Source organism: Artemia sp. Qi Xiang Cuo, chromosome 21 (genome assembly GCF_049724085.1).
Source record: "Artemia sp. Qi Xiang Cuo chromosome 21, ASM4972408v1, whole genome shotgun sequence".
NCBI lineage: Eukaryota > Metazoa > Arthropoda > Branchiopoda > Anostraca > Artemiidae > Artemia > Artemia sp. Qi Xiang Cuo.
Genome location: NC_142814.1, coordinates 18,602,564 through 18,625,881, shown reverse-complemented (window position 1 = coordinate 18,625,881; position 23,318 = coordinate 18,602,564). Strand labels below are relative to the sequence as shown.

The 23,318-nt window shown below is 37.5% G+C and overlaps 1 protein-coding gene across 2 annotated transcripts in view; it reads right to left on the bottom strand.

The window, feature by feature from the left end:
* Positions 1-23,318, bottom strand: part of LOC148939302 (uncharacterized) — a 161,886-nt gene that overhangs the window by 22,388 nt on the left and 116,180 nt on the right. For both annotated transcript variants that reach the window (XM_089106563.1, XM_089106564.1), the window contains exon 5: positions 1,904-2,066. In XM_089106563.1, coding sequence (XP_088962689.1) covers positions 1,904-2,066 — 163 coding nt within the window. The remainder of the gene's footprint in view (positions 1-1,903; positions 2,067-23,318) is intronic.

The window sequence follows — 23,318 nt, the reverse complement described above, 5'->3', positions numbered from 1 at the left end:
TGCTTATTCACCCGCTTCTAGCAACAATCACAAAGATTCCTGTGATTATTTTCTTGTAGTAATGAATAACGAGCAATTCCCTATATTCCATCCTTTTTTAAAGAATTTTGAAGAGGGTTTTGACCACTCCTTTTTGAAGAGGCTTTTACTGAGAAACATCTTTTGATATACATACATTGGACTAGCAACAGATACATTTTATATTGAATATTCTAGCACATTTCAAATATATTTTCGTATTTCAGATTTCTTAGTGTTAACTATTACTATAACTATTACTTAACTATTTTAACATTTGGTTTAATATTGTTTACTTTTATATTAAAGGTCTTTTCAATTTCCTAGCCAAACTAGTATTTTTCTTTTCCTTCGTAGAATATAAAACTCCTGACATGAAACGCAAGTTCAACAAACGCTGGATGTGATACAGGGCTTAAGGACTGGACAGAAATAGTGTTTTTAAGCAAAAAAAGACGGTAATTGTCCTTAGCCCTGTAGCCCGGTATACGGGAGCATTTTACGTCAGCTTTCAAACTAAGAATTGTTTCTAGGTTAATGTTCAATTTGAGCGTTTTTTAGACTGACTTTTCGGTTTGAGAAATTTTGTCAATACGTTGTGGAGACACTTACTGCCTCACTTAATATCTGATGGCTTGACCAAGTAAATTATCTTCACTGAATTTCTGCATTGTAGGCATTTAAATAATTTGCAAAAAATACACCACATTTTATGTGTAAAAGCCAGTTTATCCTTTACACTTATACGCTCTTCAAATACTAGAAGAAAACACTTCATCTGTCAAGCTCTTTAGTCTAGGCGTTCGTTTTAGCTTAGCAAAACAAAACTTTGAATATAAAATTTTGTTTTGTGCAATACACTACATAAAAGGTTGCTTGATTAGAAACCATTGGTTATTTGTTGTGGCCAAGTTTTTGGCCACACTTAGTTCAAATTTTTCGTGATGTTAAAAAAAAAGTATTTCCGAAAATTTTTGTGATCGTTGAAAGAGTTTTGTTTGTCTTAGTAGTTTATAGTTGATCTATTTTAGCGATATACTCTTTTGTGAGTTAAATTACTCAAGAAATTCATAGTTCAAAGAGTTTCCCGTTTACTATTTTTTTAACTGGTTTTTATCTTACGCTAGTTTTATATGAAACAGCCCGCCTAAGTTAGCATTTCCATCAATATTGTCCTCCTTAAAGTTGAAATAAATTTTCGTTTATTTCAATTAATAGCGAATATATATATATATATATATATATATATATATATATATATATTATTTATATATATATATATATATATATATATATATATATATATATATATATATATATATATATATATATATATATATATATATATATATATATATATATTGTCTTTTAACTAAGGTTTTTCTCATATAGACTGTCTTAAATAGACTGCAGACTGTCTACTAGATTTATATTTACGCATTGTACCTACACAAAAAGCTACACTAAAATTTACGCATTGTACAAATCTACACTAGATTTGTACCTACACAAAAAGCTTTCTGCAGATGCATTTTGTAATATTGGCCCTGACCACGGTCTTTTACAGTTCTTTTCTTAGTTTAATTGCTGGTGTTTGTTGAGTTCTTTTTTGTTTTTCTTTTTTATTATTATGTTTATACTCCACTTCAACTACTTGTTGTCTTGTAGTTGTGGGTAATAAATGATTGATTGATTGATTGATATTTTATGTACCTTTTTTTCTTTTAACTTATTTCGCTTTAAACGTCTGAATAATTGTATATATTAGTTGTTCAATCTAACTGATGCTATTTTCATAGGCAACTGTCTGCCTAGGTTTTTTTTCATCCCACCAAAATACTCAGTAATCTTATCAAAATCGCTTAACATTTGTCTAGATATTTACCATATCTAAGATGTTAGCAGCGGTGATGTAGTTTCCAAAGGCATAGGAAAGACCATATCCAATATAAATTCCTAGATTAATAATACCCATGGCTACACCACGAAGACGATCATCAAAAATATCGTTCACAAGACCAGCTGACACAGGCTGACATGCTGACTCACTAGAATAGAGATAATATTTTTAAAATGAGTAAAAAGGGGGTAAACATTCAGATTTCAAAAAAAAAAAAATATCAATTTCGAAAAACCGGCAAAACTTAATAAAGCAGTACACTTCGAAAGATAAAACACGAAAAATTGTGCAAAAATGAGACTGCAAGTACGAATATTTCCAATTCACATCCGGAACCAGAGCCCTTTACCAACAGAAAAAGGGGGAAGAGGGGGGGAGGTATTAGCTTAACCAAATTAACACAAATACAAAAAAAAACGAGAAAAAATGGTCGACAATTTTTACACATATTATTTCTCCCCCTTTCTTTTTTTAAAGTTTTAGTTTTTTCTTGGAAAGTTCACTGTCTTATTAAAAGTTTTTTTTTATGGAAAGAAAGTATGGTCTAAGAAATTATTGATTTCTAGTGACATGGACCTTTGATCATTTGAAATAACAGGTAAGCGATATCTGTGCTAATATCACTATCGAAGTGAAATATAAAATAGTATAAATAAAATCCCTTTGTTGCAATGTAAATCTTTTATTGCGGTTAAAACAATACGGATTTCACCACAAAATAGGGCATCATTTAAAGCTTTGATGCTCCTAGGCCCAAGTGTTTTGCCACTTCGTTTTTTGCTAGATTTTCGGTGAAGTCCCCAAAAATTCGAGGATTGTGGAAGCACTGAAGAGAACGCAACTAATTAACCAAAAGTTGCGGCTGATAGCACTCCAGCTATGATAGGAAGAAAACAAGGCCTAAAAGAAATTTTAAACAATCCGCTACTTCTTCGCTTCATGATTATTAACTGCATTTTTCACGTCAAAAATCTAATTGCAGATTTATTTTTATTATCATCTGATAGAGTTATCTTAGATTATATTTTTATATTAGTTATTTTTTATTATCTGAAGACTGATGCAAAAGCCCACAGCCAACCGAAGAACTTGGTAGAAGTTAATGACATTGTACAGGCTAAATCTCTGAATCTTTATCTTCCAGTGAAGAAAAAACGAGCATGCCCCCTTCTAAGGAATGCAGAGGAAACAAACAGACAAAGCACTTTATAGTAAAGATGGCGTTTTTTCTTTGCTGTTGACCCACTCTTGTGACCCACTATTCTTGTGACCCACAACTCTTGTGACCCACTATTTCATAGAAAGTCGCTTCTTGTAGCGCGGGCTGTATGGCATAAAATTTTTTTGGACGTATTGCACCATGATAAGCAGTATTTAATACGAACAGTTTCAAATGATACTTTCATACCCAAAAATAGTAAAAAAAAAAAAAAAAAAAAAAAAAAAATCTCGCAGCGGTCCTTGCAGGCTATGGAGAAGTTTTAAATATCCGGAGGAAAAAATACGAAGGAATAGGACTAATTGAAGTTTTCACTGGCCGAGCCACAGCTTTGATGAATATAACAAAAGATATTCCTCCATCAATCATGTGGAAAAATGAGAAAATATTCGTTCGTTACAAAACGCAACCCAAATTGTGCTTTATCTGCCATGAGGCTAGCCACGAAGCTGAGCACTGCCCAAAAAAAGAAAAACTCGAACTGGATCAGTGGTTTGGAACCAAGAGAACAGTAGATCATTAACAGATCACCCCGATTTCCCCCCACTACCACCAAACCCCACGAATCACCAAAAGCAGCAAAACTTGCGAGGAATCACTCTAGTAGTTTCAAAAACGCCTGATTTTCGAACTCCAGAGATCCAAAAGCTTACCCCGTCACAGGCAGTATATATGGTCCTACAAGCTGTAGGAAACTTAACCAACGAACAGACCACAAACCAAACAGAAGCAACCCCGGAAAGTACAGAAAACAGGATAGCGGAGCCTAAAGGGGAAGTAACTAAAGAGAAATCCAAAGACCGATAGCGAAAAGAAAAGGCACAGAAAAGACTGAATGCGGGGCATCAGTCCTTCCTGCCCCAGAAAAGAAAAAGGAAACTCCCAAAAGACAACTAAGCAATTCTTCACTAATAGAAGAAAGTGAAAGGCCTGAAAAGAAAAAAGGGACAAATATACCTACAAGGAAATGAACTTGAACATAGGAACATTGAACTTAAATGGTTTAAAGCAGTTAAAGCGGCAAGAAATGTTATTAGATTACCTAAAGAGATCAAGCTGGGACGTCCTAGCCCTACAAGAACTAGACACTCCGAAAATAAAAAACTTACAAAAGTTACGATAAATGCTTTTCACCGCAGGCGCAACACATGACACAGGCTTCATTATAAAAGTGGAATTAGAAGTGAATCCAGAGGATTTTACATACAAGGAAGATGGTAAAATATGCTCTATGAAAGTTAGTGGCATGACCCTTGTAAATGTACACATGCCATCAGGCATCAATAATGCAAAGGAGAGAGTTTTTGTAACTGAGACAATACTACCAAAGTGCACACCACCAAATGGAAAAATAGTTATACTGGGAGATTTTTACTGTACAGTAAGAGAAGACGACTTTTAGTAAAAAATAAGAAAGTTGCTTGCAGATGTATAAATGAAATGCTTAAAAAATATATTCAGAATTACAGTTTACTAGATGTATGGACAGAAAAAAATAATAGCTTATCTTTTACAAGAGTGGGAAGTTGAAGTGCAAGCCTTATTGCCATAATTTATGTAACATCTAGAATAGATAAATTAATTGGTCAAGTCAAACACAAATATGTAACTTTTTCTGGTCACGAAGCTATGCAAATGATTATTGGAAAACAAACAAAATATCAAACAATAAAGCCTGTTTTCTAGAAACTGTACCCAGACTCACCTATAGATAAGTGTGTAAGGAATCAAATCAAAGTAAAAATCCTGGATTTTATGGAAAAATAAAAAAAGTCAACTGGAGAAGTGGTTTAATATGAAAAGGTAGATAGCAATTTTCATAAAAAAATTAGAAAGAAAAAAAAAATCAGAAAACACGACACATGAGCGTCACTTGAAAAGAGTTCTCACACAACAGTAGTATGCGTCGTCTGGATTCTATAGAAGCTATAGGAAAACATTTCTATAGAAGCTCTACACCTTTTCAAAAAGAGTGAGTAGCCCCATGCATATAGGTAATACTTCTATAGAAGCTCTACACCTTTTCAAAGAGATTCAGAGCTCCCTCACATGGCATATGGAATTCTATGGAAGCTATAGCAAGGACTGGTTTGGTGGGTATAGTCTGGTTTGGTGGATATAGTCTGGTTTAGTTTTTAAGAGAGTGAGTATTTGACATTTTTGCAAAAAGGGATTCGCAAATTGGACACTATGAACGATATTAATTAATGTTTTGAATAATAGGAGTGTGAATGATTCTAATTAGTGATTGTATTGTATGAAGGGGGAGAAGAAAAAGGATTAAACTGATTAGCAGTTAAGGTAACCCCGAAGGAGTTGTTAACTCAGATAATTTGTTATAAATTTGAAATATCATCAGTCTATGAAAATGGCTAACTACGAGGGAATGACATTTCGATTTGACCTAGCTTTACCTTTCCGATGCGTTCTGTATAATACACAAGTGATTTTTGATAAGTATTGTCAATTTAACATAGGATCTAACATTCCCTTCGTTCCCACATTTCTGAGGGCAGGGGAGGGGGAGTCAATTTCAGAGGGAAAAACAAAACTACTCAGAATCGAAAATAAACGGGATCTGCCTCAAGGGGAAGACTCAAAGACCCTTCGTTCCCCCATTTCTGAGGGCAGGGGAGGGGGGAGGTCATTTTTGGAGGGAAAACCAAAAATACTCAGAATCGAAAATAAACCAGATCTGCATCAAGGGGAAGGCTCAGAGGCCCTTCGTTCCCACATTTCTGAGGGCCAGGGGAGGGGGAGGGGGAGTCAATTTCAGAGGGAAAACCAAAAATACTCAGAATCGAAAATAAACGGGATCTGTCTCATGGGACAAAGCTCAGAGGTCCTTCGTTCCTCCATTTCTGAGGGGCAGGAGAGGGAGAGGGTCAATTTTGGAGGGAAACCCAAAAATACTCAGAATCGAAAATAAACGGGATCTGTCTCATGGGGCAAGCTCAGGGGTCCTTCGTTCCTCAATTTCTGAGGGGCAGGAGAGGGAGTGGGTCTATTTTGTAGGGAACACAAAAAATAATCAGAATCGAAAATAAACGGGAATCTGCATCAAGGGGAAGGCTCAGAGGCCCTTCGTTCCCACATGTCTGCGGGCAGGGGAGGGGGAGGGGGAGTCAGTTTCAGAGGGAAAACCAAAACTACTCAGAATCGAAAATAAACGGCATCTATCTCATGGGACAAGGCTCAGAGGTCCTCCTTTCTTCAATTTCTAAGGGACAGGAGAGGGAGAGGGTGAATATTGGAGGGACAACCAAAAATACTCAGAATTGAAAATAAACGGGAATCTGCCTCAAGGGGAAGGCTCAGAGGTCCTTCGTTCCCACATTTCTGAGGGCAGGGGAGGGGCGAGGGGGAGTTAATTTTGGAGGGAAAACCAAAAATACTCAGAATCGAAAATAAACGGGATCTACCTCAAGGGGAAGGCTCAGAGGCCCTTCGTTCCCACATTTCTCAGGGCGAGGGAGGGGGAGGGGGAGTCAATTTTGGAGGGAAAACCAACAATACTCAGAATCGAAAATAAACGGGATCGACCTCAAGGGGAAGGCCTGGGCTGATGTTTGAAAGTCTAAGAATTTGTCTTTGTTGGTTTGAATGTCTAAAGTGCCTGTCTTTCTCTGTTTACATGTCTGATTCTTTTTGTTTGCATGTCCGGGTTGGTGTTTGCAAGTCCAAGTTGGGTTTTCTGACCTACGTTTTTTAGATTTTCGTGGGTGTTTGGTTCCCGGGGTTTATTGTTTGAGAAGTTAACTTTAGTATTTCGTGATTTGACGTGCCTGAAATCATGAAGTAGAATAATTAGCTGTTTGGGTTTTCAGACATAGTTTTTTTTAGATTTTCGTGGGTGTTAGGTTCCTGGGATTTATTATTTGAGAAGTTAACTTTAGTATTTCATAGTTTGACTTGCCTGAAATCATGAATTAGAATATTTAATTGGCTGTTTGGGGATTTTCAGACCTAGGTTTTTTAGATTTTCGTGTGTGTTTGGGTCCCGGGGTTTATTATTTGAGAAGTTAACTTTAGTATTTTGTGTTTTTAAGTGCCTTAAATAATGAATTAGAATATTTAATTAGATGTTTGGTTTTTAAGAACTAGTTTTTTATATTTTCTTTAGTGTTATTGTCCGGTGATTTATTATTTGAGAAATTAACTTTAGTATTTCTAATTTTGACTTGCCTGAAATTATGAATTAGAAAATTTAATTAGCTGTTAGGGGATTTTCAGACATAGGTGTTTTAGATTTTTATGTGTGTTTGACTCCTCGGGTTTATTGTTTGAGAAGTTAAATTTAGTATTTCGTGTTTTGACGTTCCTGAAATCATGAATTAGAATATTTAATTAGCTGTTTGGGTTTTCAGACCTAGTTTTTTAGATTTTCGTGGGCGTTAGGTTCCTGGGCTTTCTTATTTGAGCAGTGATTTTTAGTAGTTCGTCTTTGACGTGCCTGAAATCATGAATTAGAATAGTTAGTTGGCTGTTTGGGGATTTTCAGACCTTTGTTTTTTAGATTTTCGTGTGTGTTTGACTCCTGGGGTTTATTATTTGAGAAGTTAACTTTAGTATTTTGTGGTTTTACGTACCTGAAATCATGAATTAGAATATTTAATTAGATATTTAGGGTTTTCAGACCTAGATTTTTTAGATTTTCGTGGATGTTTGTCTCCTGGGGTTTATTAATTGAGAAGTTAACTTTAGTAGTTCGTGATTTGACGTGCCTGAAATCATGAATTAGAATAGTTAATTAGCTGTTTGGATTTTCAGACCTATTTTCTTTGATTTTAGTGTGTGTTAGGTTCATTGGCATTATTATTTGAGAAGTTAACTTTAGTATTTCATAGTTTGACTTGCCTGAAATCATGAATTAGAATATTTAATTGGCTGTTTGGGGATTTTCAGACCTAGGTTTTTTAGATTTTCGTGGGTGTTTGGTTCCCGGGGTTTATTATTTGAGAAGTTAACTTTATTATTTCGTCATTTGACGTGCCTGAAATCATGAATTAGAATAGTTAATTAGCTGTTTGGGTTTTCAAACCTAGTTTTTTAGATTTTCGTGGGAGTTAGGTTCCTGGGATTTATTATTTGAGAAGTTAACTTTAATATTTCATAGTTTGACTTGCCTGAAATCATGAATTAGAATATTTAATTGGCTGTTTGGGGATTTTCAGACCTAGGTTTTTTAGATTTTCGTGTGTGTTTGACTCCTGGGGTTTATTATTTGAGAAGTTAACTTTAGTATTCTGTGGTTTTAAGTGCCTGAAATCATGAATTAGAATAGTTAATTAGCTGTTTGGGTTTTCAGACCTAGTTTTTAGATTTTCGTGGGCGTTAGGTTCCTGGGATTTATTATTTGAGAAGTTAACTTTAGTATTTCGTATTTGACGTGCCTGAAATCATGAATTAGAATACTTAATTGGCTGTTTGGGCATTTTCAGACCTAGGTTTTTTAGGTTTTCATGTGTGTTTGACTCCTAGGGTTTATTATTTGAGAAGTTAACTTTAGTATTTTGTGGTTTTACGTGCCTGAAATCATGAATTAGAATGTTTAATTAGCTGTTTAGGGTTTTCAGACCTAGGTTTTTTAGATTTTCGTGGAGGGGTTTGAGGGACTCTGTTGTTTTATTCCGTGTGATTTTTTCTTTACTTGGTGTTCATTCAAAAAGCGAGTATTTCTGTTGAATAAATAATTATTATATTCTTTAAGTTGAATTTAAACCGAGAATTTCTGTTAAATAAATTATGATTATACCTTTTAAAATAGCTTTACGGGGTTTGATCGACTGTGTTATTTTTATTACATGTGATTTTTTCTTTACTTGACGGTCATTCAAAAAGCGAGGGTTTCCTTTAAATAAATAATTTTTATACTTTTTAAAATATCTTTACGAGGTTTGATGGACTCTGTTGTTTTATTCCGTGTGATTTTTTCTTTACTTGATGGTCATTAAAAAAGCAAGGGTTTCTGTTAAATAAATAATTCTTATATTTTTTCCGTTTAATTATTTTCAGTTTAAGCCAATATAAAGGTAGGGGGAGTAAAAAAGGTAGTTATCTAGTACGCGGTAAACAGGTAACTTGATATGATTCATTAGAAGTAGGTTATTGCTAATGATACCTCCTCGACAGATATTTTTATGGCTCAAACAATTGTACTCTATGCTTGCCCAGAGACACAATGTGGCTCTCCCGTTATTGCTCTATGGCCAGTTATCTACACTTTCTTAGTTTATTGCATGTATTAAAGCAGTATTTCTTACACAGTGAAACGATAAACAAGTAACTAATATCTCTAAAAAAGTGAAGATGAAGCATTTTAAGAAAGTGTGTTCACATGATAGTGTTATTGTAGCATTGAATGCTGACAAGGAGAAGTATTTAAAACTATGAAAAAAGCACAAGTGGTAGCACTATCGGAAACGTATGCGTGCATTGTCATGACAGTAAGGAATTGAATTTCTTTGGAGTACCAAAAAAATTCAACTCTTATGATGGTGGAAATGCGAGATTGAGATCTCCGGAGATGATTGCACTCAAAGAGAATGCCAACATAAATGTAGTAGTTGATAAAGAGGGGTATCTTCTTGCTAGTGCTTGTGGTAACATGTTACCCAGTGTTAAACCGTATCGTAAGCTTTCGGGTATTAGCATTCAAATGAAAGCAAAAACGAAAAGAAAGGCCTACTGTTCTACTACTATCATAAATCATATCTTGTCTACATGCCGGAACTGTTACCTGTGTAAATACAGTGTGATAATAGACAGTGAAATCGCTGGAAAAATAAACAGGGCATTGGCAGACAATATCACTAAGGAATATAAAGATGAATCGATAAAAAACAAAATACCAGCAAACGTTACTGCCATTGATCAAACAGTCAATGAATCAAATAATACCAAAGACGAAAAGCATATTGACCCTGTCGATGACACACCTATTAAAATTGTGTATGAGTCAAAATGGAATAATGATTTTTCTACTGATTACGAACTAAGAGAAGACAATAGCTCTAGTATCAAGAGAGAACATGGTGAACCATTTTATGGAACAGATTCAAAATTTCCAAAGTTGTTCATTGATATTAATAATGTATAATAATATATATTTTTTGTATTAATATTCTACATGACATTATTTCATTAAAAATATATTATGCTTTACATTGTTATGAATTCATTATTTTTAGAGCAAGCTAGCATATCGAACGTTTAGAATGTCTATTACAACATCGGAGATGTAAGAAAAGGAATTTACATGCATCATATATCGGATAGATAGATTAACATAGAGAAAATCTAAGTATAAGAATGAATAAATCCTTTATCGACACCTATTGACAGGTACATGTGTTAGCATTGACACAATCAAAGTTTTGTAAGTAGCATACTCTTTATTTATGTTAACTCATGAGGTTTCATGAAATTAAATGTCAAAACAATGGAGAGTTTATTGCTTACTTGCGATTTTATCATGATTTCTCGAATTAGATATCTGTATTGTGTCCAGGAGTCAAAAACACACGAAAACCTAAAAAACCTAGGTCTGAAAATCCCCAAACAGCAAATTACATATTCTAATTAATGATTTCAGGCACGTCAAATACGAAATACTAAAGTTAACTTCTCAAATAATAAATCCCAGGAACCTAACGCCCACGAAAATCTAAACAACTAGGTCTTAAAACCCAAACAGCTAATTAACTATTCTAATTCATGATTTCAGGCACGTAAAATCACAAAATACTAAAGTTAACTTCTCAAATAATAAACCCCAGGAGTCAAACACACACGAAAATCTAAAAAACCTAGGTCTGAAAATCCCCAAACAGCCAATTAAATATTCTAATTCATGATTTCAGGCAAGTCAAACTACGAAATACTAAAGTTAACTTCTCAAATAATAAATCCCAGGACCCTAACACCCACGAAAATCTAAAAAACTAGGTCTGAAAACCCAAACAGCTAATTAACTATTCTAATTCATGATTTCAGGCCCGTCAAATCACGAAATACTAAAGTTAACTTCTCAAATAATAAACCCCGGGAACCAAACACCCACGGAAATCTAAAAAACCTAGGTCTGAAAATCCCCAAACAGCCAATTAAATATTCTAATTCATGATTTCAGGCAAGTCAAACTATGAAATACTAAAGTTAACTTCTCAAATAATAAATCCCAGGAACCTAACACCCACGAAAATCTAAAAAAAAACTAGGTCTGAAAACCCAAACAGCTAATTAACTATTCTAATTCATGATTTCAGGCACGTCAAATCACGAAATACCAAAGTTAACTTCTCAAATAATAAACCCCGGGAACGAAACACCCACGAAAATCTAAGAAACGTATGTCTGAAAACACAACTTGGACTTGCAAACACCAACCCGGACATGCAAACGAAAAGAATCAGACATGTAAACAGAGAAAGAAAGGCACTTTAGACATTCAAACCAACAAAGACAAATTCTTCGACTTACAAACATCAGCCCAGGCCTTCCCCTTGAGGTAGATCCCGTTTATTTTAGATTCTGAGTATTTTTGGTTTTCCCTCCAAAATTGACTCCCCCTCCCCCTCCCTGCCCTCAGAAAGGTGGGAACGAAGGACCCCTGAGCTTTGCCCATGAGACAGATCCCGTTTATTTTCGATTCTGAGTATTTTTGGGTTTCCCTCAAAAATTGACCCTCTCCCTCTCCTGCCTCTCAGAAATGGAGGAACGAAGGACCTCTGAGCTTTGTCCCATGATACCGATCCGTTTTATGTTTGATTCTGAGCATTTTGGGTTTTCCCACTTAAATTAAATCCCCCTCCCCCTCCCCTGCCCTGCGCTAATTTGGAACAAATGGGCGCAGAGCCGTCCCCTTGAGGCAGTTACCTGGTTATTTTCGATGCTGTGTATTTTTGGTTTTTCCTCTAAAATTGACCCCCTCCCTCTCCTGCCCGTCAGAAATGGAGGACCGACGGACATCTGAGCTGTGCCCATGAGACAGATCCTTTTTATTTTCGATTCTGAGTATTTTTGGTTTTCCCTCTGAAATTGACTCCCCCTCCCCTGCCCGCAGAAATGTTGGAACGAAGGGCCTCTGAGCCTTCCCCGTGATGCAGATCTCGTTTATTTTCGATTCTGAGTATTTTTGGTTTTCCCTCCAAAATTGACCTCCCCCCTTCCCTTCCCTCAGAAATGGGGGAACGAAGGGTCTTTGAGTCTTCCCCTTGAGGCAGATCCCGTTTATTTTTGATTCTGAGTATTTTTTGTTTCCGCTCTGAAATTGACTCCCCCTCCCTCTCCCCTGCCCTCAGCAATGTGGGAACGAAGGGACAGTTAGATGCTATGTCAAATTTACAAAACTTATCAAAAATAACTTGTGTATTATACAGAACACATCGGAAAGGTAAAGTTAGGTCAAGTCAAAATGTCATTCTATCGTCGTTAGCCATTTTCATAGACTGATGATGTTTCAAATTTATAACAAATTATCTGAGTTAACAACTCTTTCGGGGCTACCTTAACTGCTACTCAGCTCATTCCTTTTTTTTCTCCCCCTTCATACGATCTAGCCACTGATTAGAACCAGTAACGCTTCTTTTATTCAAAACAATATTCAATATCTTTCTAAGTGTCCAATTTGTGAGTCACTTTGAGCAAAAATGTTATATACTCACTCTATTGGAAACGCTAAGCCAGACTATACCCACCCACCCAGTCCTTGCTATAGCTTCCATAGAATTTCTTATGCCATGTGAGGGAGTTCTGAATCTCTTTGAAAAGGTGTAGAGCTTCTATAGAAGTATTACCTATATGCATGGGGCTACTCACTCTTTTTGAAAAGGTGTAGAGCTTCTATAGAAATGTTTTCCTATAGCTGCTATAGAATCCAGACGACGCATACTACTCACAACTTAAAGCGGAAATAGATGGGAATGAAAACAACACTATTATCGAGTATCAGGAAATTAAAAATGAACTAAAAAAACTGGAAAATGAGCGTTTTGAACATTGGAAAAAAACAAAATCGACTAAGCGAAATATATGAAGGGGAGCAAATTAGTCTAGCAATGATCCAGAAAGCAAAAATAAAAAGAGAAGAAAATATAATGAAACGTTTGAAACAAGATGATGGAAAAATAATCGAAGAAGAGACACAAATCCGTGTGCAAGTCCGGGACTACTACTGAAAGATATACAAGAGAAAAGAGAATCTGGACATTGGAGGTTTTTTTACAAGGTTTCTGCGTCACTAATGAAGTAGCCGACCATGAAAATGAACTTTTATGTGAGAATATCACGGAACAGGAACTAAAACAAGCTCTGAAAGAAACAAAGAGCGGGAAAGCCCCAGGAATGGATGGCCTCGGATATCAGTTTTACAAACTCTTTTATAGTGAAATATCTGAAACGCTTTTAGGGGCGATGAATGAAATGATAGAAAAAGGAGGAGACAAAACCCAAAGACTAGCAGTGATTACTTTGGTCCCAAACAAATGAGACCTAGAGAAACTGGAAAATTGGATACCGATTTCGCTACTGCCCTGCGATACTCGATTAGTTTCAAAAATATTGACTAATCGTCTAAAGAAGATTATTGGGAAGATATTAGGTGAGACTCAATACAGTGGGATAGGAGGCCGGAAAATACAGCATATACTTAGAATGCTGAGAGATCTATTCCTGGAAAAAAGAAGAAGAGCTTTTAAAACGTGAACTTTTGTGGGTATTAATCAGCATAGATTTAATTAAATCATATGACTCGTTAGAGAGAGAAATGTTATGAATTTTGATGAAAGAGAAATTTTCTTTTTGTAAAGAGTTTATAATTTTTTTAAGAACCTATATATAAATGCTACGGGCCAGATTGTTTTGAATGGAGAAAAGACGAGACGATTCCCCTTTGAAATTGGTTTAAGACAAGGAGACCCGAGCTCGTCGTATCTTTTTGAGATTTACCTTGATCCTTTAATAAAATATATTGAAGCACGTATTACAGGTATACCCATTCACGAGGCAAAGGTACTCAAGTCAGCGGCTTTTGTAGACGACACAACTTTCTTAGCGAATGGATCTCAAGATGTACTGGAAGTAACTCGAGCCCTGAGATGGTATGAACAACATTATAAGGTTAAGATCCACAAGAAAAAGAGCAACATGCTACCTCTAAGTGATAATGAAAAATGGAAAAAGAGCTTGGAAAATCTTTCTTGGCTACCAATCGTGACGTCGACGAAAATACTTGGAGTTAATGTTAGCACAGAAGGAAACATGTGGCAGAAGGCATGGTCTAAGAAAGTAGCAGAAATTCAGTACATGCTAAATGGCAATGAAAAAAATCGGTCTTTGACAGTAGAGCAACATACATAAACATGTATTGCATCCCCCGACTCCTCTATCTTGCACCCATAACCCCCCTCCCAGATTCCCTAGCGACAGAAATTGAGAAACATATTTGGAGGTTTGTATGGCATGGTAAGGTTGAAAAACTAAACAAGGGAATGCTCTATCAACCTAAAGATAAAGGTGGAAATGGAGTTTTGGATTTTCGGTCAGCCTGCAAGAACCTCCTAATAAGAAATACGATTGACTCCCTAAATGGAGGAAATCATTCTATTTTAACAAGAGAGTAGCTAATAAAAGCACTGAATGAAGAAGATTTTCCAGAAACAAAGATCCCATTGTATGCACGAAACATTTTTAAAGTTATACAACAGGCAAAAGAAACTGGCCTGTTAGAAGTAGAGGAAAAAATGAAAAAACGTGAAATTGGAAATTTGCTGAAATTGACAGAAAATGGGCCAATTTATCATGTAAAGGAAAAAGAACCTTTTATAAATTTTGAAACAGCATTTAGTAACTTCCACGCCTTCCCCATGGAAACAAGGGCGAGAGAAGTTATATTTATGATAATACATAGGATTATGCCGTATAGAGATAGAATTGCGCGCTTTATTAGAAGTGAAAACCCAAGGTGTCACCTCTGTTCAGAGATCATCGATAAATCCATGACAAATAAATTCAATTTATCAACCCTATACGTAACTTGAAGAGGATTAAAGTAATGGCGTAATTTCGACAAAATCCTAGGAGGGGGGGGGGCGAAGCTGTAGTAAATTTTCCCAAATCCGGCGAAAATCACAGTGAAAAATGAGCCAAATAGTACCATAAGGGCAAATATATACTAAGGAAAACTGACCTGTTTCTTTAGATACTTGAATTATGCTGACTTAGGCTACCTTAGTATTGACAAAATTTTCTGCAGAAACTAGATTTCAGCTGGGAGGGAGGGGCGGGACTGAGGTCAGGAGGGGACAGTTGCTTCCCTGCCTCATAGCAAATTACGCCCCTGGAGGAAAGGGGGGGTGAACAGGGTAAAAAAGTTACAGAACCCAGGCATGAGCGAAAGAGGACAATTTGGTCTAAGCAAAAGTAACGAATGTACCTAATCAAAGTATACAAAATTGACACTTTATTGTCAAATGTCAAAAATGATGCCAAAGAATGTCCAAGGATTACCTATCCAAAAAAGTAAAATTACATAATTGCTTCGAAACATACAATGATATAATTGCTTCAAAGTGAAATGATATAATAGAGTTACATAATCCAGGCACAACAGAAAGAGGGCAATCTGATTTAAGCCTATGCATTAATATTTCAGAACATTTCGCACGCCTTTGGCGAAATGTTTTTCGGTAAACAGGAAGAATCTAGACTAATTGTAACAATTATAAAATAACAAGAGTAGAGGCCAAACTCAATTACATCGGTTCGGAAATTATGCAAGATCGTTTAGGAATATGTTTAAAATAAAGAATTAAGTTACTAATAATCGATAGTTGGGGTTAAATTTTCTCTCCATTTCTTGAATTGGCAAACAAAAACAACATCTAATTTTGCACTCTCCATTTACATTTGCATTCAGCCAAGGATGACTTTGACCAGGACCGTGTCCTGACATTGTGTTCGGAAGGAGGGGGGTATAAAAACAAAATAATGGAGGAGACGTTATGAAAGGAATGAAAAAGAAATGAGTTTGACTCCTATGGACTTTGTCTAACATATTCAATTTTTTACTTTTTTTCAGGCTGAATGTACGAGTTGGAGAAATATTTCTTAGTTTTTTAGGAGACATAGTTATTTTTTACCTGTGTTTTTAGGACCAATTCATTGGTCGGAGAACCGGGTCCCCACCTCAGAATGCAACCCAAGCTTTGAGCACAACGATAGAAAAAGAAAATAAGACCTGAATTCTCGCTAGTTGGCGTAATCCATTTCATTCTCCAAAACACACTTCTATACTAAATACACAGCGTGACTACAGGCTAACGGCGAAACCTCGCCGCGAAATTTACCACTGTTATTTTTTCTGTCTCTATGACTCTGACACTAAGATCATCGATAAATCCATGACAGATAAGCCCCTATTCGTAACTCGAAAAGATGATTAAAGCAGTGGTAAAATCCTGGGAGGGGGGGGGCCAAAGCTGGATACTTGAATATTGCACTTGTCTTAGTTTTGACAAAAGTTTCTGCAGAAACTAAATTTCAGCTGGGGGGGGGGGCAAACTGAGGTCTGGAGGGGAAAGCTGGTTTCCTGTCCCATAGCAAATTACGCCCCTGGAGGAAAGCAGTCCCAAAGATATACAATCACGAAGAAAATGACCCCTCGATATAATAGTTCAGAGAAATGGATTTTTTAAGCTTTGAACAGAAATTTGAACAACAATTTTGGCCTGAATAAGGTAAAGCATTATTGGGCAAAAACATTGAATGTTATTAAAACCATCGAAAAACGATCGACACTTCACACCAGGGTTGCCAACAGCTGACATCCAAAGAATGCAATTCAAGGCCAAAAAGATTGATTTTTGCTAAAAAAAAAAAAAAAAAAAAATAAGAGTGCAAAATTTACATGCGCACGGCTGCCGCTGCTTGCACATTACCTTTGAGGTATAAAAGCGTGCATTTCAAATGAAAAGCGTGAGAGTTGGTAGCCCTTTTCCTTCGGTTAATTACACTTCTGACGAAGTTGCCAACTACCAACGTTCAATCTGAATGAAATAACACCCAAAAACAGTGATTTTCACTCTTCTGCATCCCCTCTGAGGTTAAAAAAAGAGTGCATTTCACACAAAAAGTGTGCAAGTTGGCAACCGGGCTTCACACAGCCTCCCAGTTTCACAAGGCATACTGCCAAGTAATGGTACATTAGTCTCTAAACGAGCTATCATGGTATATATATATATATATATATATATATATATATATATATATATATATATATATATATATATATATATATATATATATATATATATATAGTAGAGGTGACCCTAAAGCCCCGGGACGAACACATGTGCTGCCATCTACAATTTAGTTTAATGCTGACGGGACATAATTTATTCAAGGATTATCGATCGAGTCTAATGGGGGTCAAGGTCAATCGATCTGGTGTTGTTGTTGTTTGGCCACGTGTAATAGCATGAGGGGTGATTTACATAATCGATGGTAGGATTATTGATTCACGGGCGTGGGGAATTATGAAACAATATGGTCATAGAGTCCCTAGGGAGAAAGATTGCGTAATCGCTCAATGACATCTTTTTCCGCGATCGATTTAGTTGTTGTTTCTATGTGCAATAACTCCGAAACGAAGGTTTCACATTCGCATTGAACTCTAACGGGGACATTGTTATTGATCTAGGACTCAAGGGAGAAGTGACTTTCCGAGAACTTGATTGCGTAATCAATGTGTGTCAACAACAACAACAACGACCTTGACATTCGCTGAGAGCGTGCACTTACAACAACATCGACCGTGGAACACCTGTGCAGTCGACCTCAATTCACCTATCGTGAATCAATAATTCCACTTAGAAACAACAAATTAATTTCCCCCTTTCTTGACAGATCAATCAATCAATGACATCATCTGTCAGACTTTAAAAATTTTCGCCCTAGAAACATTTCTCCAGGAATAGATCCAAATCATTAATGTCTTTGCCTCGGGAACAGTTCTACTGGTCGAACTCCAAAGGATATTAATAACCAAAGGCCTTGGAAAACAATTCTCCAAAGAAACATCTTAGCGATGAATTGTTTTAGCGTGGGAATCAGGTTTCATATTAATTTGAAATGCGTTAGCGCAGAGATGCCAATAACAAAGGAACACGCTGAATTCGCGTTTAGGGATTATTTGGGCGAAACCGTTTTAGACAGGTTATGGAACTATTTCGGTGAAACAGATAGAGACATTTTAAAAGAAGATTTTTGAAGAGATTTTGGAAGAGGTTTTGAGTGTGGTCGTTATAATACACAAGTTTCATTTGAACAATGTTGTGAGGTCCTCTAACCCAACCCCAAAGGGTTCCAATCCTCCTACCCCAACCCCGAAGGAAGCCCCCGGTCCTCAAAAGCCCCCCAAGCTCCCAAAGACCCTCCACCGGTCCCCAAATGACCCCCAGGCCCCCAACTGGCCCCCCGGACCCCCAAAGGCCCCCCAAGCTCCCAAGGGGCCACAGGCGCCCCCAAAGGCCCACCCAGACCCCCAAAGACCAACCCCGGGCCCCCCAAAGGCCCATCAAGCTCCCAAAGGACCAACGGGGTCCCAAAGGCCCTCCACCGGCCCCCAACTGCCCATCCGGACCCCCAAAGGCCCTCCCCTGGTCCTCAAAGGTCCCCCGGGCTCCCAAAGGACCAACGGAGTCCCAAAGGCCCTCCATCGGTCCCCAAATGTTCCCCAGGCACCCCAAGGCCCTCCCTGTGCCCCATTGGCCCAACCACACCCCCAATGCCCAACCCCGGGCCCCCCAAAGGCACATCTAGCGCCCAAAGGACCAACGGGGTCCCAAAGGCCCTCCACCGGTCCCCAAAAGTCCCCCAGGCCCCCCACGGCCCTCCCTGCGCCCCCAAGGCCCACCGGTCCCCAAATGTCCCTCCGGACCCCCAAAGGCCCACCCTGTTCCCCAAAGGCCCTCCATGTGCCCCCATTCAATTATCAGAAAGTATTGTGACACAATGGATAGAACATATGAAATTATTGATGAACTTGAAGCCTTGGCAGCCACAATTAGCAATGTAAGTTCTGTTTTCATTTTTTATTTTCAAAATAAAATTGTTTTCCGTGGTCACCCTCTACTCTATTCGGGTAAACCCGCCCCCCCTATAGCAAAAGTCCCTATATGATGTTTATACTCGATAAAAAGTGTAAAATACGCTCTTTTTTCGTTACGTAAACCCCATACTTCCTTCCCCCTCTGTTTACGACCTTAATTCTGTTTTTGATAAATTCCGTATCTTATCTAAAAGCAACTGTCAACTTTCTGTCATTCCCTTAATATACAGTCTGCTATGGCTTGACTTACAGATTTATTATAAAAATTTAAATATCTGATAGTTACTGACACCCCTATAAAGGACATCCGAATTTGATCCTTATAGAAATATACTGATAGAGGCTTAACCTCAGGTTTCTCGGAGAATGCTAGTTTATTGTGAACAGATGTAGTCGTGATAGTTAACTTGAGTGGTGAAAGTATTTGAGTCATTATAGTGGGTCATGAATCAAGGAAAATAGCTATTTTTAAAATTAATGCCTAACAATATTTTTAGGACATTAGCGAAAGGGGGAGGGGGCAATGCCTCAAGTCTATCGCCATCATTGTAAGGTGAAAACAAACTGTTTCTTCGCGTGAAAAGTAAGGGGAGTGAGTTTAAAAAAAAGATACATTGTTTTATTATGCGTAAATTGAATAGCATTTTTGCCATATCGTTCGGGGGAGGGAGGGGGTATTTTTCCATGTCTTTGCTCAGGGATATTGTCCGTGGGTGTTATTGTCCGTGGGCTGTTTTTCTGGGGGTGTGATCAATATACAAACTAGGTCGGCTTTTGAACGGTTCAGTGAGTCGTATTTCTCAGATTCAAAAGGACGCGATCTCTTTCGGGGGGGGGAGGGGATATTTTTCGATGTCTTTGCTCAGGGATATTTTCATTGGGGGTTTTTTTACGTGGGCTGTTTTTTTTTGTGGGGGTGTGATAAATATAAAAACTAGGCCGGCTTTTTAACGGATCTGTGAGTCGTTAATCTCAGATTCAAAAGGACGTGATATCTTTCGGTGGGGGGCAGGGATATTTTTCCATGTCTTTTCTTAGGGATATTTTCCGTGGGGGTTATTTTCCGTGGGCTGTTTTTATGGGGGTGTGATAAATATACAAACTAGGTGGGCAATTTAACGGTTCAGTGAGCCGTATTTCTCTGATTCAAAAGGATGCGATATCTTTCGGTGGGGGGAGGGGATATTTTTCCATGTCTTTTCTCAGGGGTATTTTCCGTGGGGGTTATTTTCCGTGGGCTGTTTTTTCTGGGTGTGTGATAAATACCAGCTATCGTAAAAGGATATGGAAAGATAAAAAATACCGTTAATACTTTAAATGCATCAAACAAGGCGTGCACAATGCAGATTAAAACCAGAAAAGAACAGAAACGCCTAAAAACAAGAAATTAGGCCGATTTATATAGGCAGGCTTTTGAAGGGCTCAGTGAGCCATAATTCTCAGATTCAAAAAAGGATGCAATTAGTATATTTCACGAAACCTGATTTGGGAGGTGTAGTTTGCTTTTGGACTTTTCAGAGCTAGGATTCTTAGTCACTCATAGGTGTTTGTTGTCTGAAACTTCGGGTTTGGGATGAGTAGTTGGCTATTTCAGACTTTTCTGAGCTAAGGTTTCTTAGTATTTCGTAGGTGAATGCTGTCTGAAACTTATGATTTGGGATATGTAAATTACTATTTCGGGCTTTTCTGAGTTGGATTTCTTAGTCTTTCATAGGTGTGTAGTGTCTGAAACCTATGATTTGGGATGTGTAGTTTGCTATTTTCGACTTTTCTGAGCTAGGTTTCTTAGCCTTTCATAGGTATGTGTTGTCAGAACATTATGATTTGGGATGTGTAGTTTGCTATTTCAGGCTTTTCTGAGCTAAGGTTTTCTAGTATTTCGTAGGTGAATGTTGTCTGAAACCAATAGTTTGGGATGTGTAATTTTCTATTTCCGACTTTTCAGAACCGGATTTCTTAGTCTTTCGTAGGTGTGTGGTGTCTGAAACCTATGATTTGGGATGTGTGGGATTGCTATTTCAGGCTTTTCTGAGTTGGATTTCTTAGTCTTTCATAGGTGTGTAGTGTCTGAAACCTATGATTTGGGGTGGGTGGATTGCTACTTTTGACCTTTCTGAGCTGGATTTCTTAGCCTTTCATAGGTGTTTGTTGTCTGAAACATATAGTTTGGGATGACTAGTTTGCTATTTTTGACTTTTCTGACCTAGGTTTCTTCGACGTTCATAGGTGAGTGTTGTCTGAAACCTATGATTTGGGATATGTAATTTGCTATTTCTGACTTTTCATAACCAGATTTCTTAGTCTTTCGTAGGTGCGTGATGTCTGAAACCTATGATTTCGGGGTGTGTGGGTTGATATTTTTTGACTTTTCTGAGCAGGATTTCATAGCCATTCGTAGGTGTGTGTTGACTGAAACCTATGATTTGGGATGGTTAATTTGCTATTTTTGACTTTTCTGAGCTAGATTTCTTAGCCACTCATAGGAGTGTGTTGTCTGAAACTCATGATTTGGGAAGCACACGAAAACTTACATGCACACAAAAACTTAAATGCACACAAACACACACACACACACACACACACACAAACTTACACATTCACACGAAAACTTACATTCACACAAAAACAGACACACACACACACACACACGAAAACTTACACACACACACACGACAAAACTTACACACACAAAAGCTTTGACACACAAAAAATTACACACACAAAAACTTACACACACACACAAAAACTTACATTCACACAAAAACTTACACACACACACACACACAAACACTACACACACACACACACACACACAAAACTCACACACACACACACGAACACTTACACACACACACGCCAAAAACTAACACACACACAAAAACTTACACACACACACACAAAAACACAAACACACAAACACTTACACATGAACACAAAAAAAACTCACACACACACGCACAAAAACTTACAAACACACACACACACACAAAAACTTACACACACACACACTAAAACTCACACACACACGCACAAAAACTAACACACACAAAAACTTACACACACACAAAAACTTACACACACACACACACACACACAAAAAAACTTACACATGCACACGAAAACTTACATGCACACAAAAACTTACACACACACACACACACACACGAAAACTAACACATACACACGTCAAACATAACACAAACAAAAGCTAAGACACACAAAAACTTAGACACACACACACACGCAAAAACTTACACCCACACGCAAAAACTTACACCCACACAAAAACTTACATGCACACAAAAACTTACATGTACACAAGAACTTACACACACACTAAAACTTACACACACGCACAAAAACTTACACACACACACAAAAACTTACGCACACACACGAAAACTTACGCACACACACACATACACACAAAGACTTACACATGCACACGAGAGCTTACGTGCACATAAGAACACGTGCACACAGAGACTTACACACACGCACTAAGATCTTACACGCACACACAAAGACTTACACACACACACAAGACTTACACACACACACGAAACACACACACACACACACAGACACTTACAGACACACATGAAGCCACACACACACACGAAAACTTACACACACACGCCGAGACTTACACACACACAAGACACACACACACACACACACACACAGAGACTTACACATGCACACGAGGACTTACGTGCACACAAAGACTTACATGCACACAAAAACTTACACACACACACACACACACAGAGACTCACACACACACACACACACAACTCACACACACACACACACGAAACTTACACACACACGCATAGGACTTACACACACACAGAAACTACACACACACACAAAACTTACACATGCACACGAGACTTACATGCACACAGAGACACATGCACACGAAGAGACACACACACACACACACACACACAGAACTCACACACACACGAAGACACACACACACGCCAAAACTTACACACACACAAACTTACACACACACACACACACACACACATACACACACAGAACTTACACGTGGACACAACAAA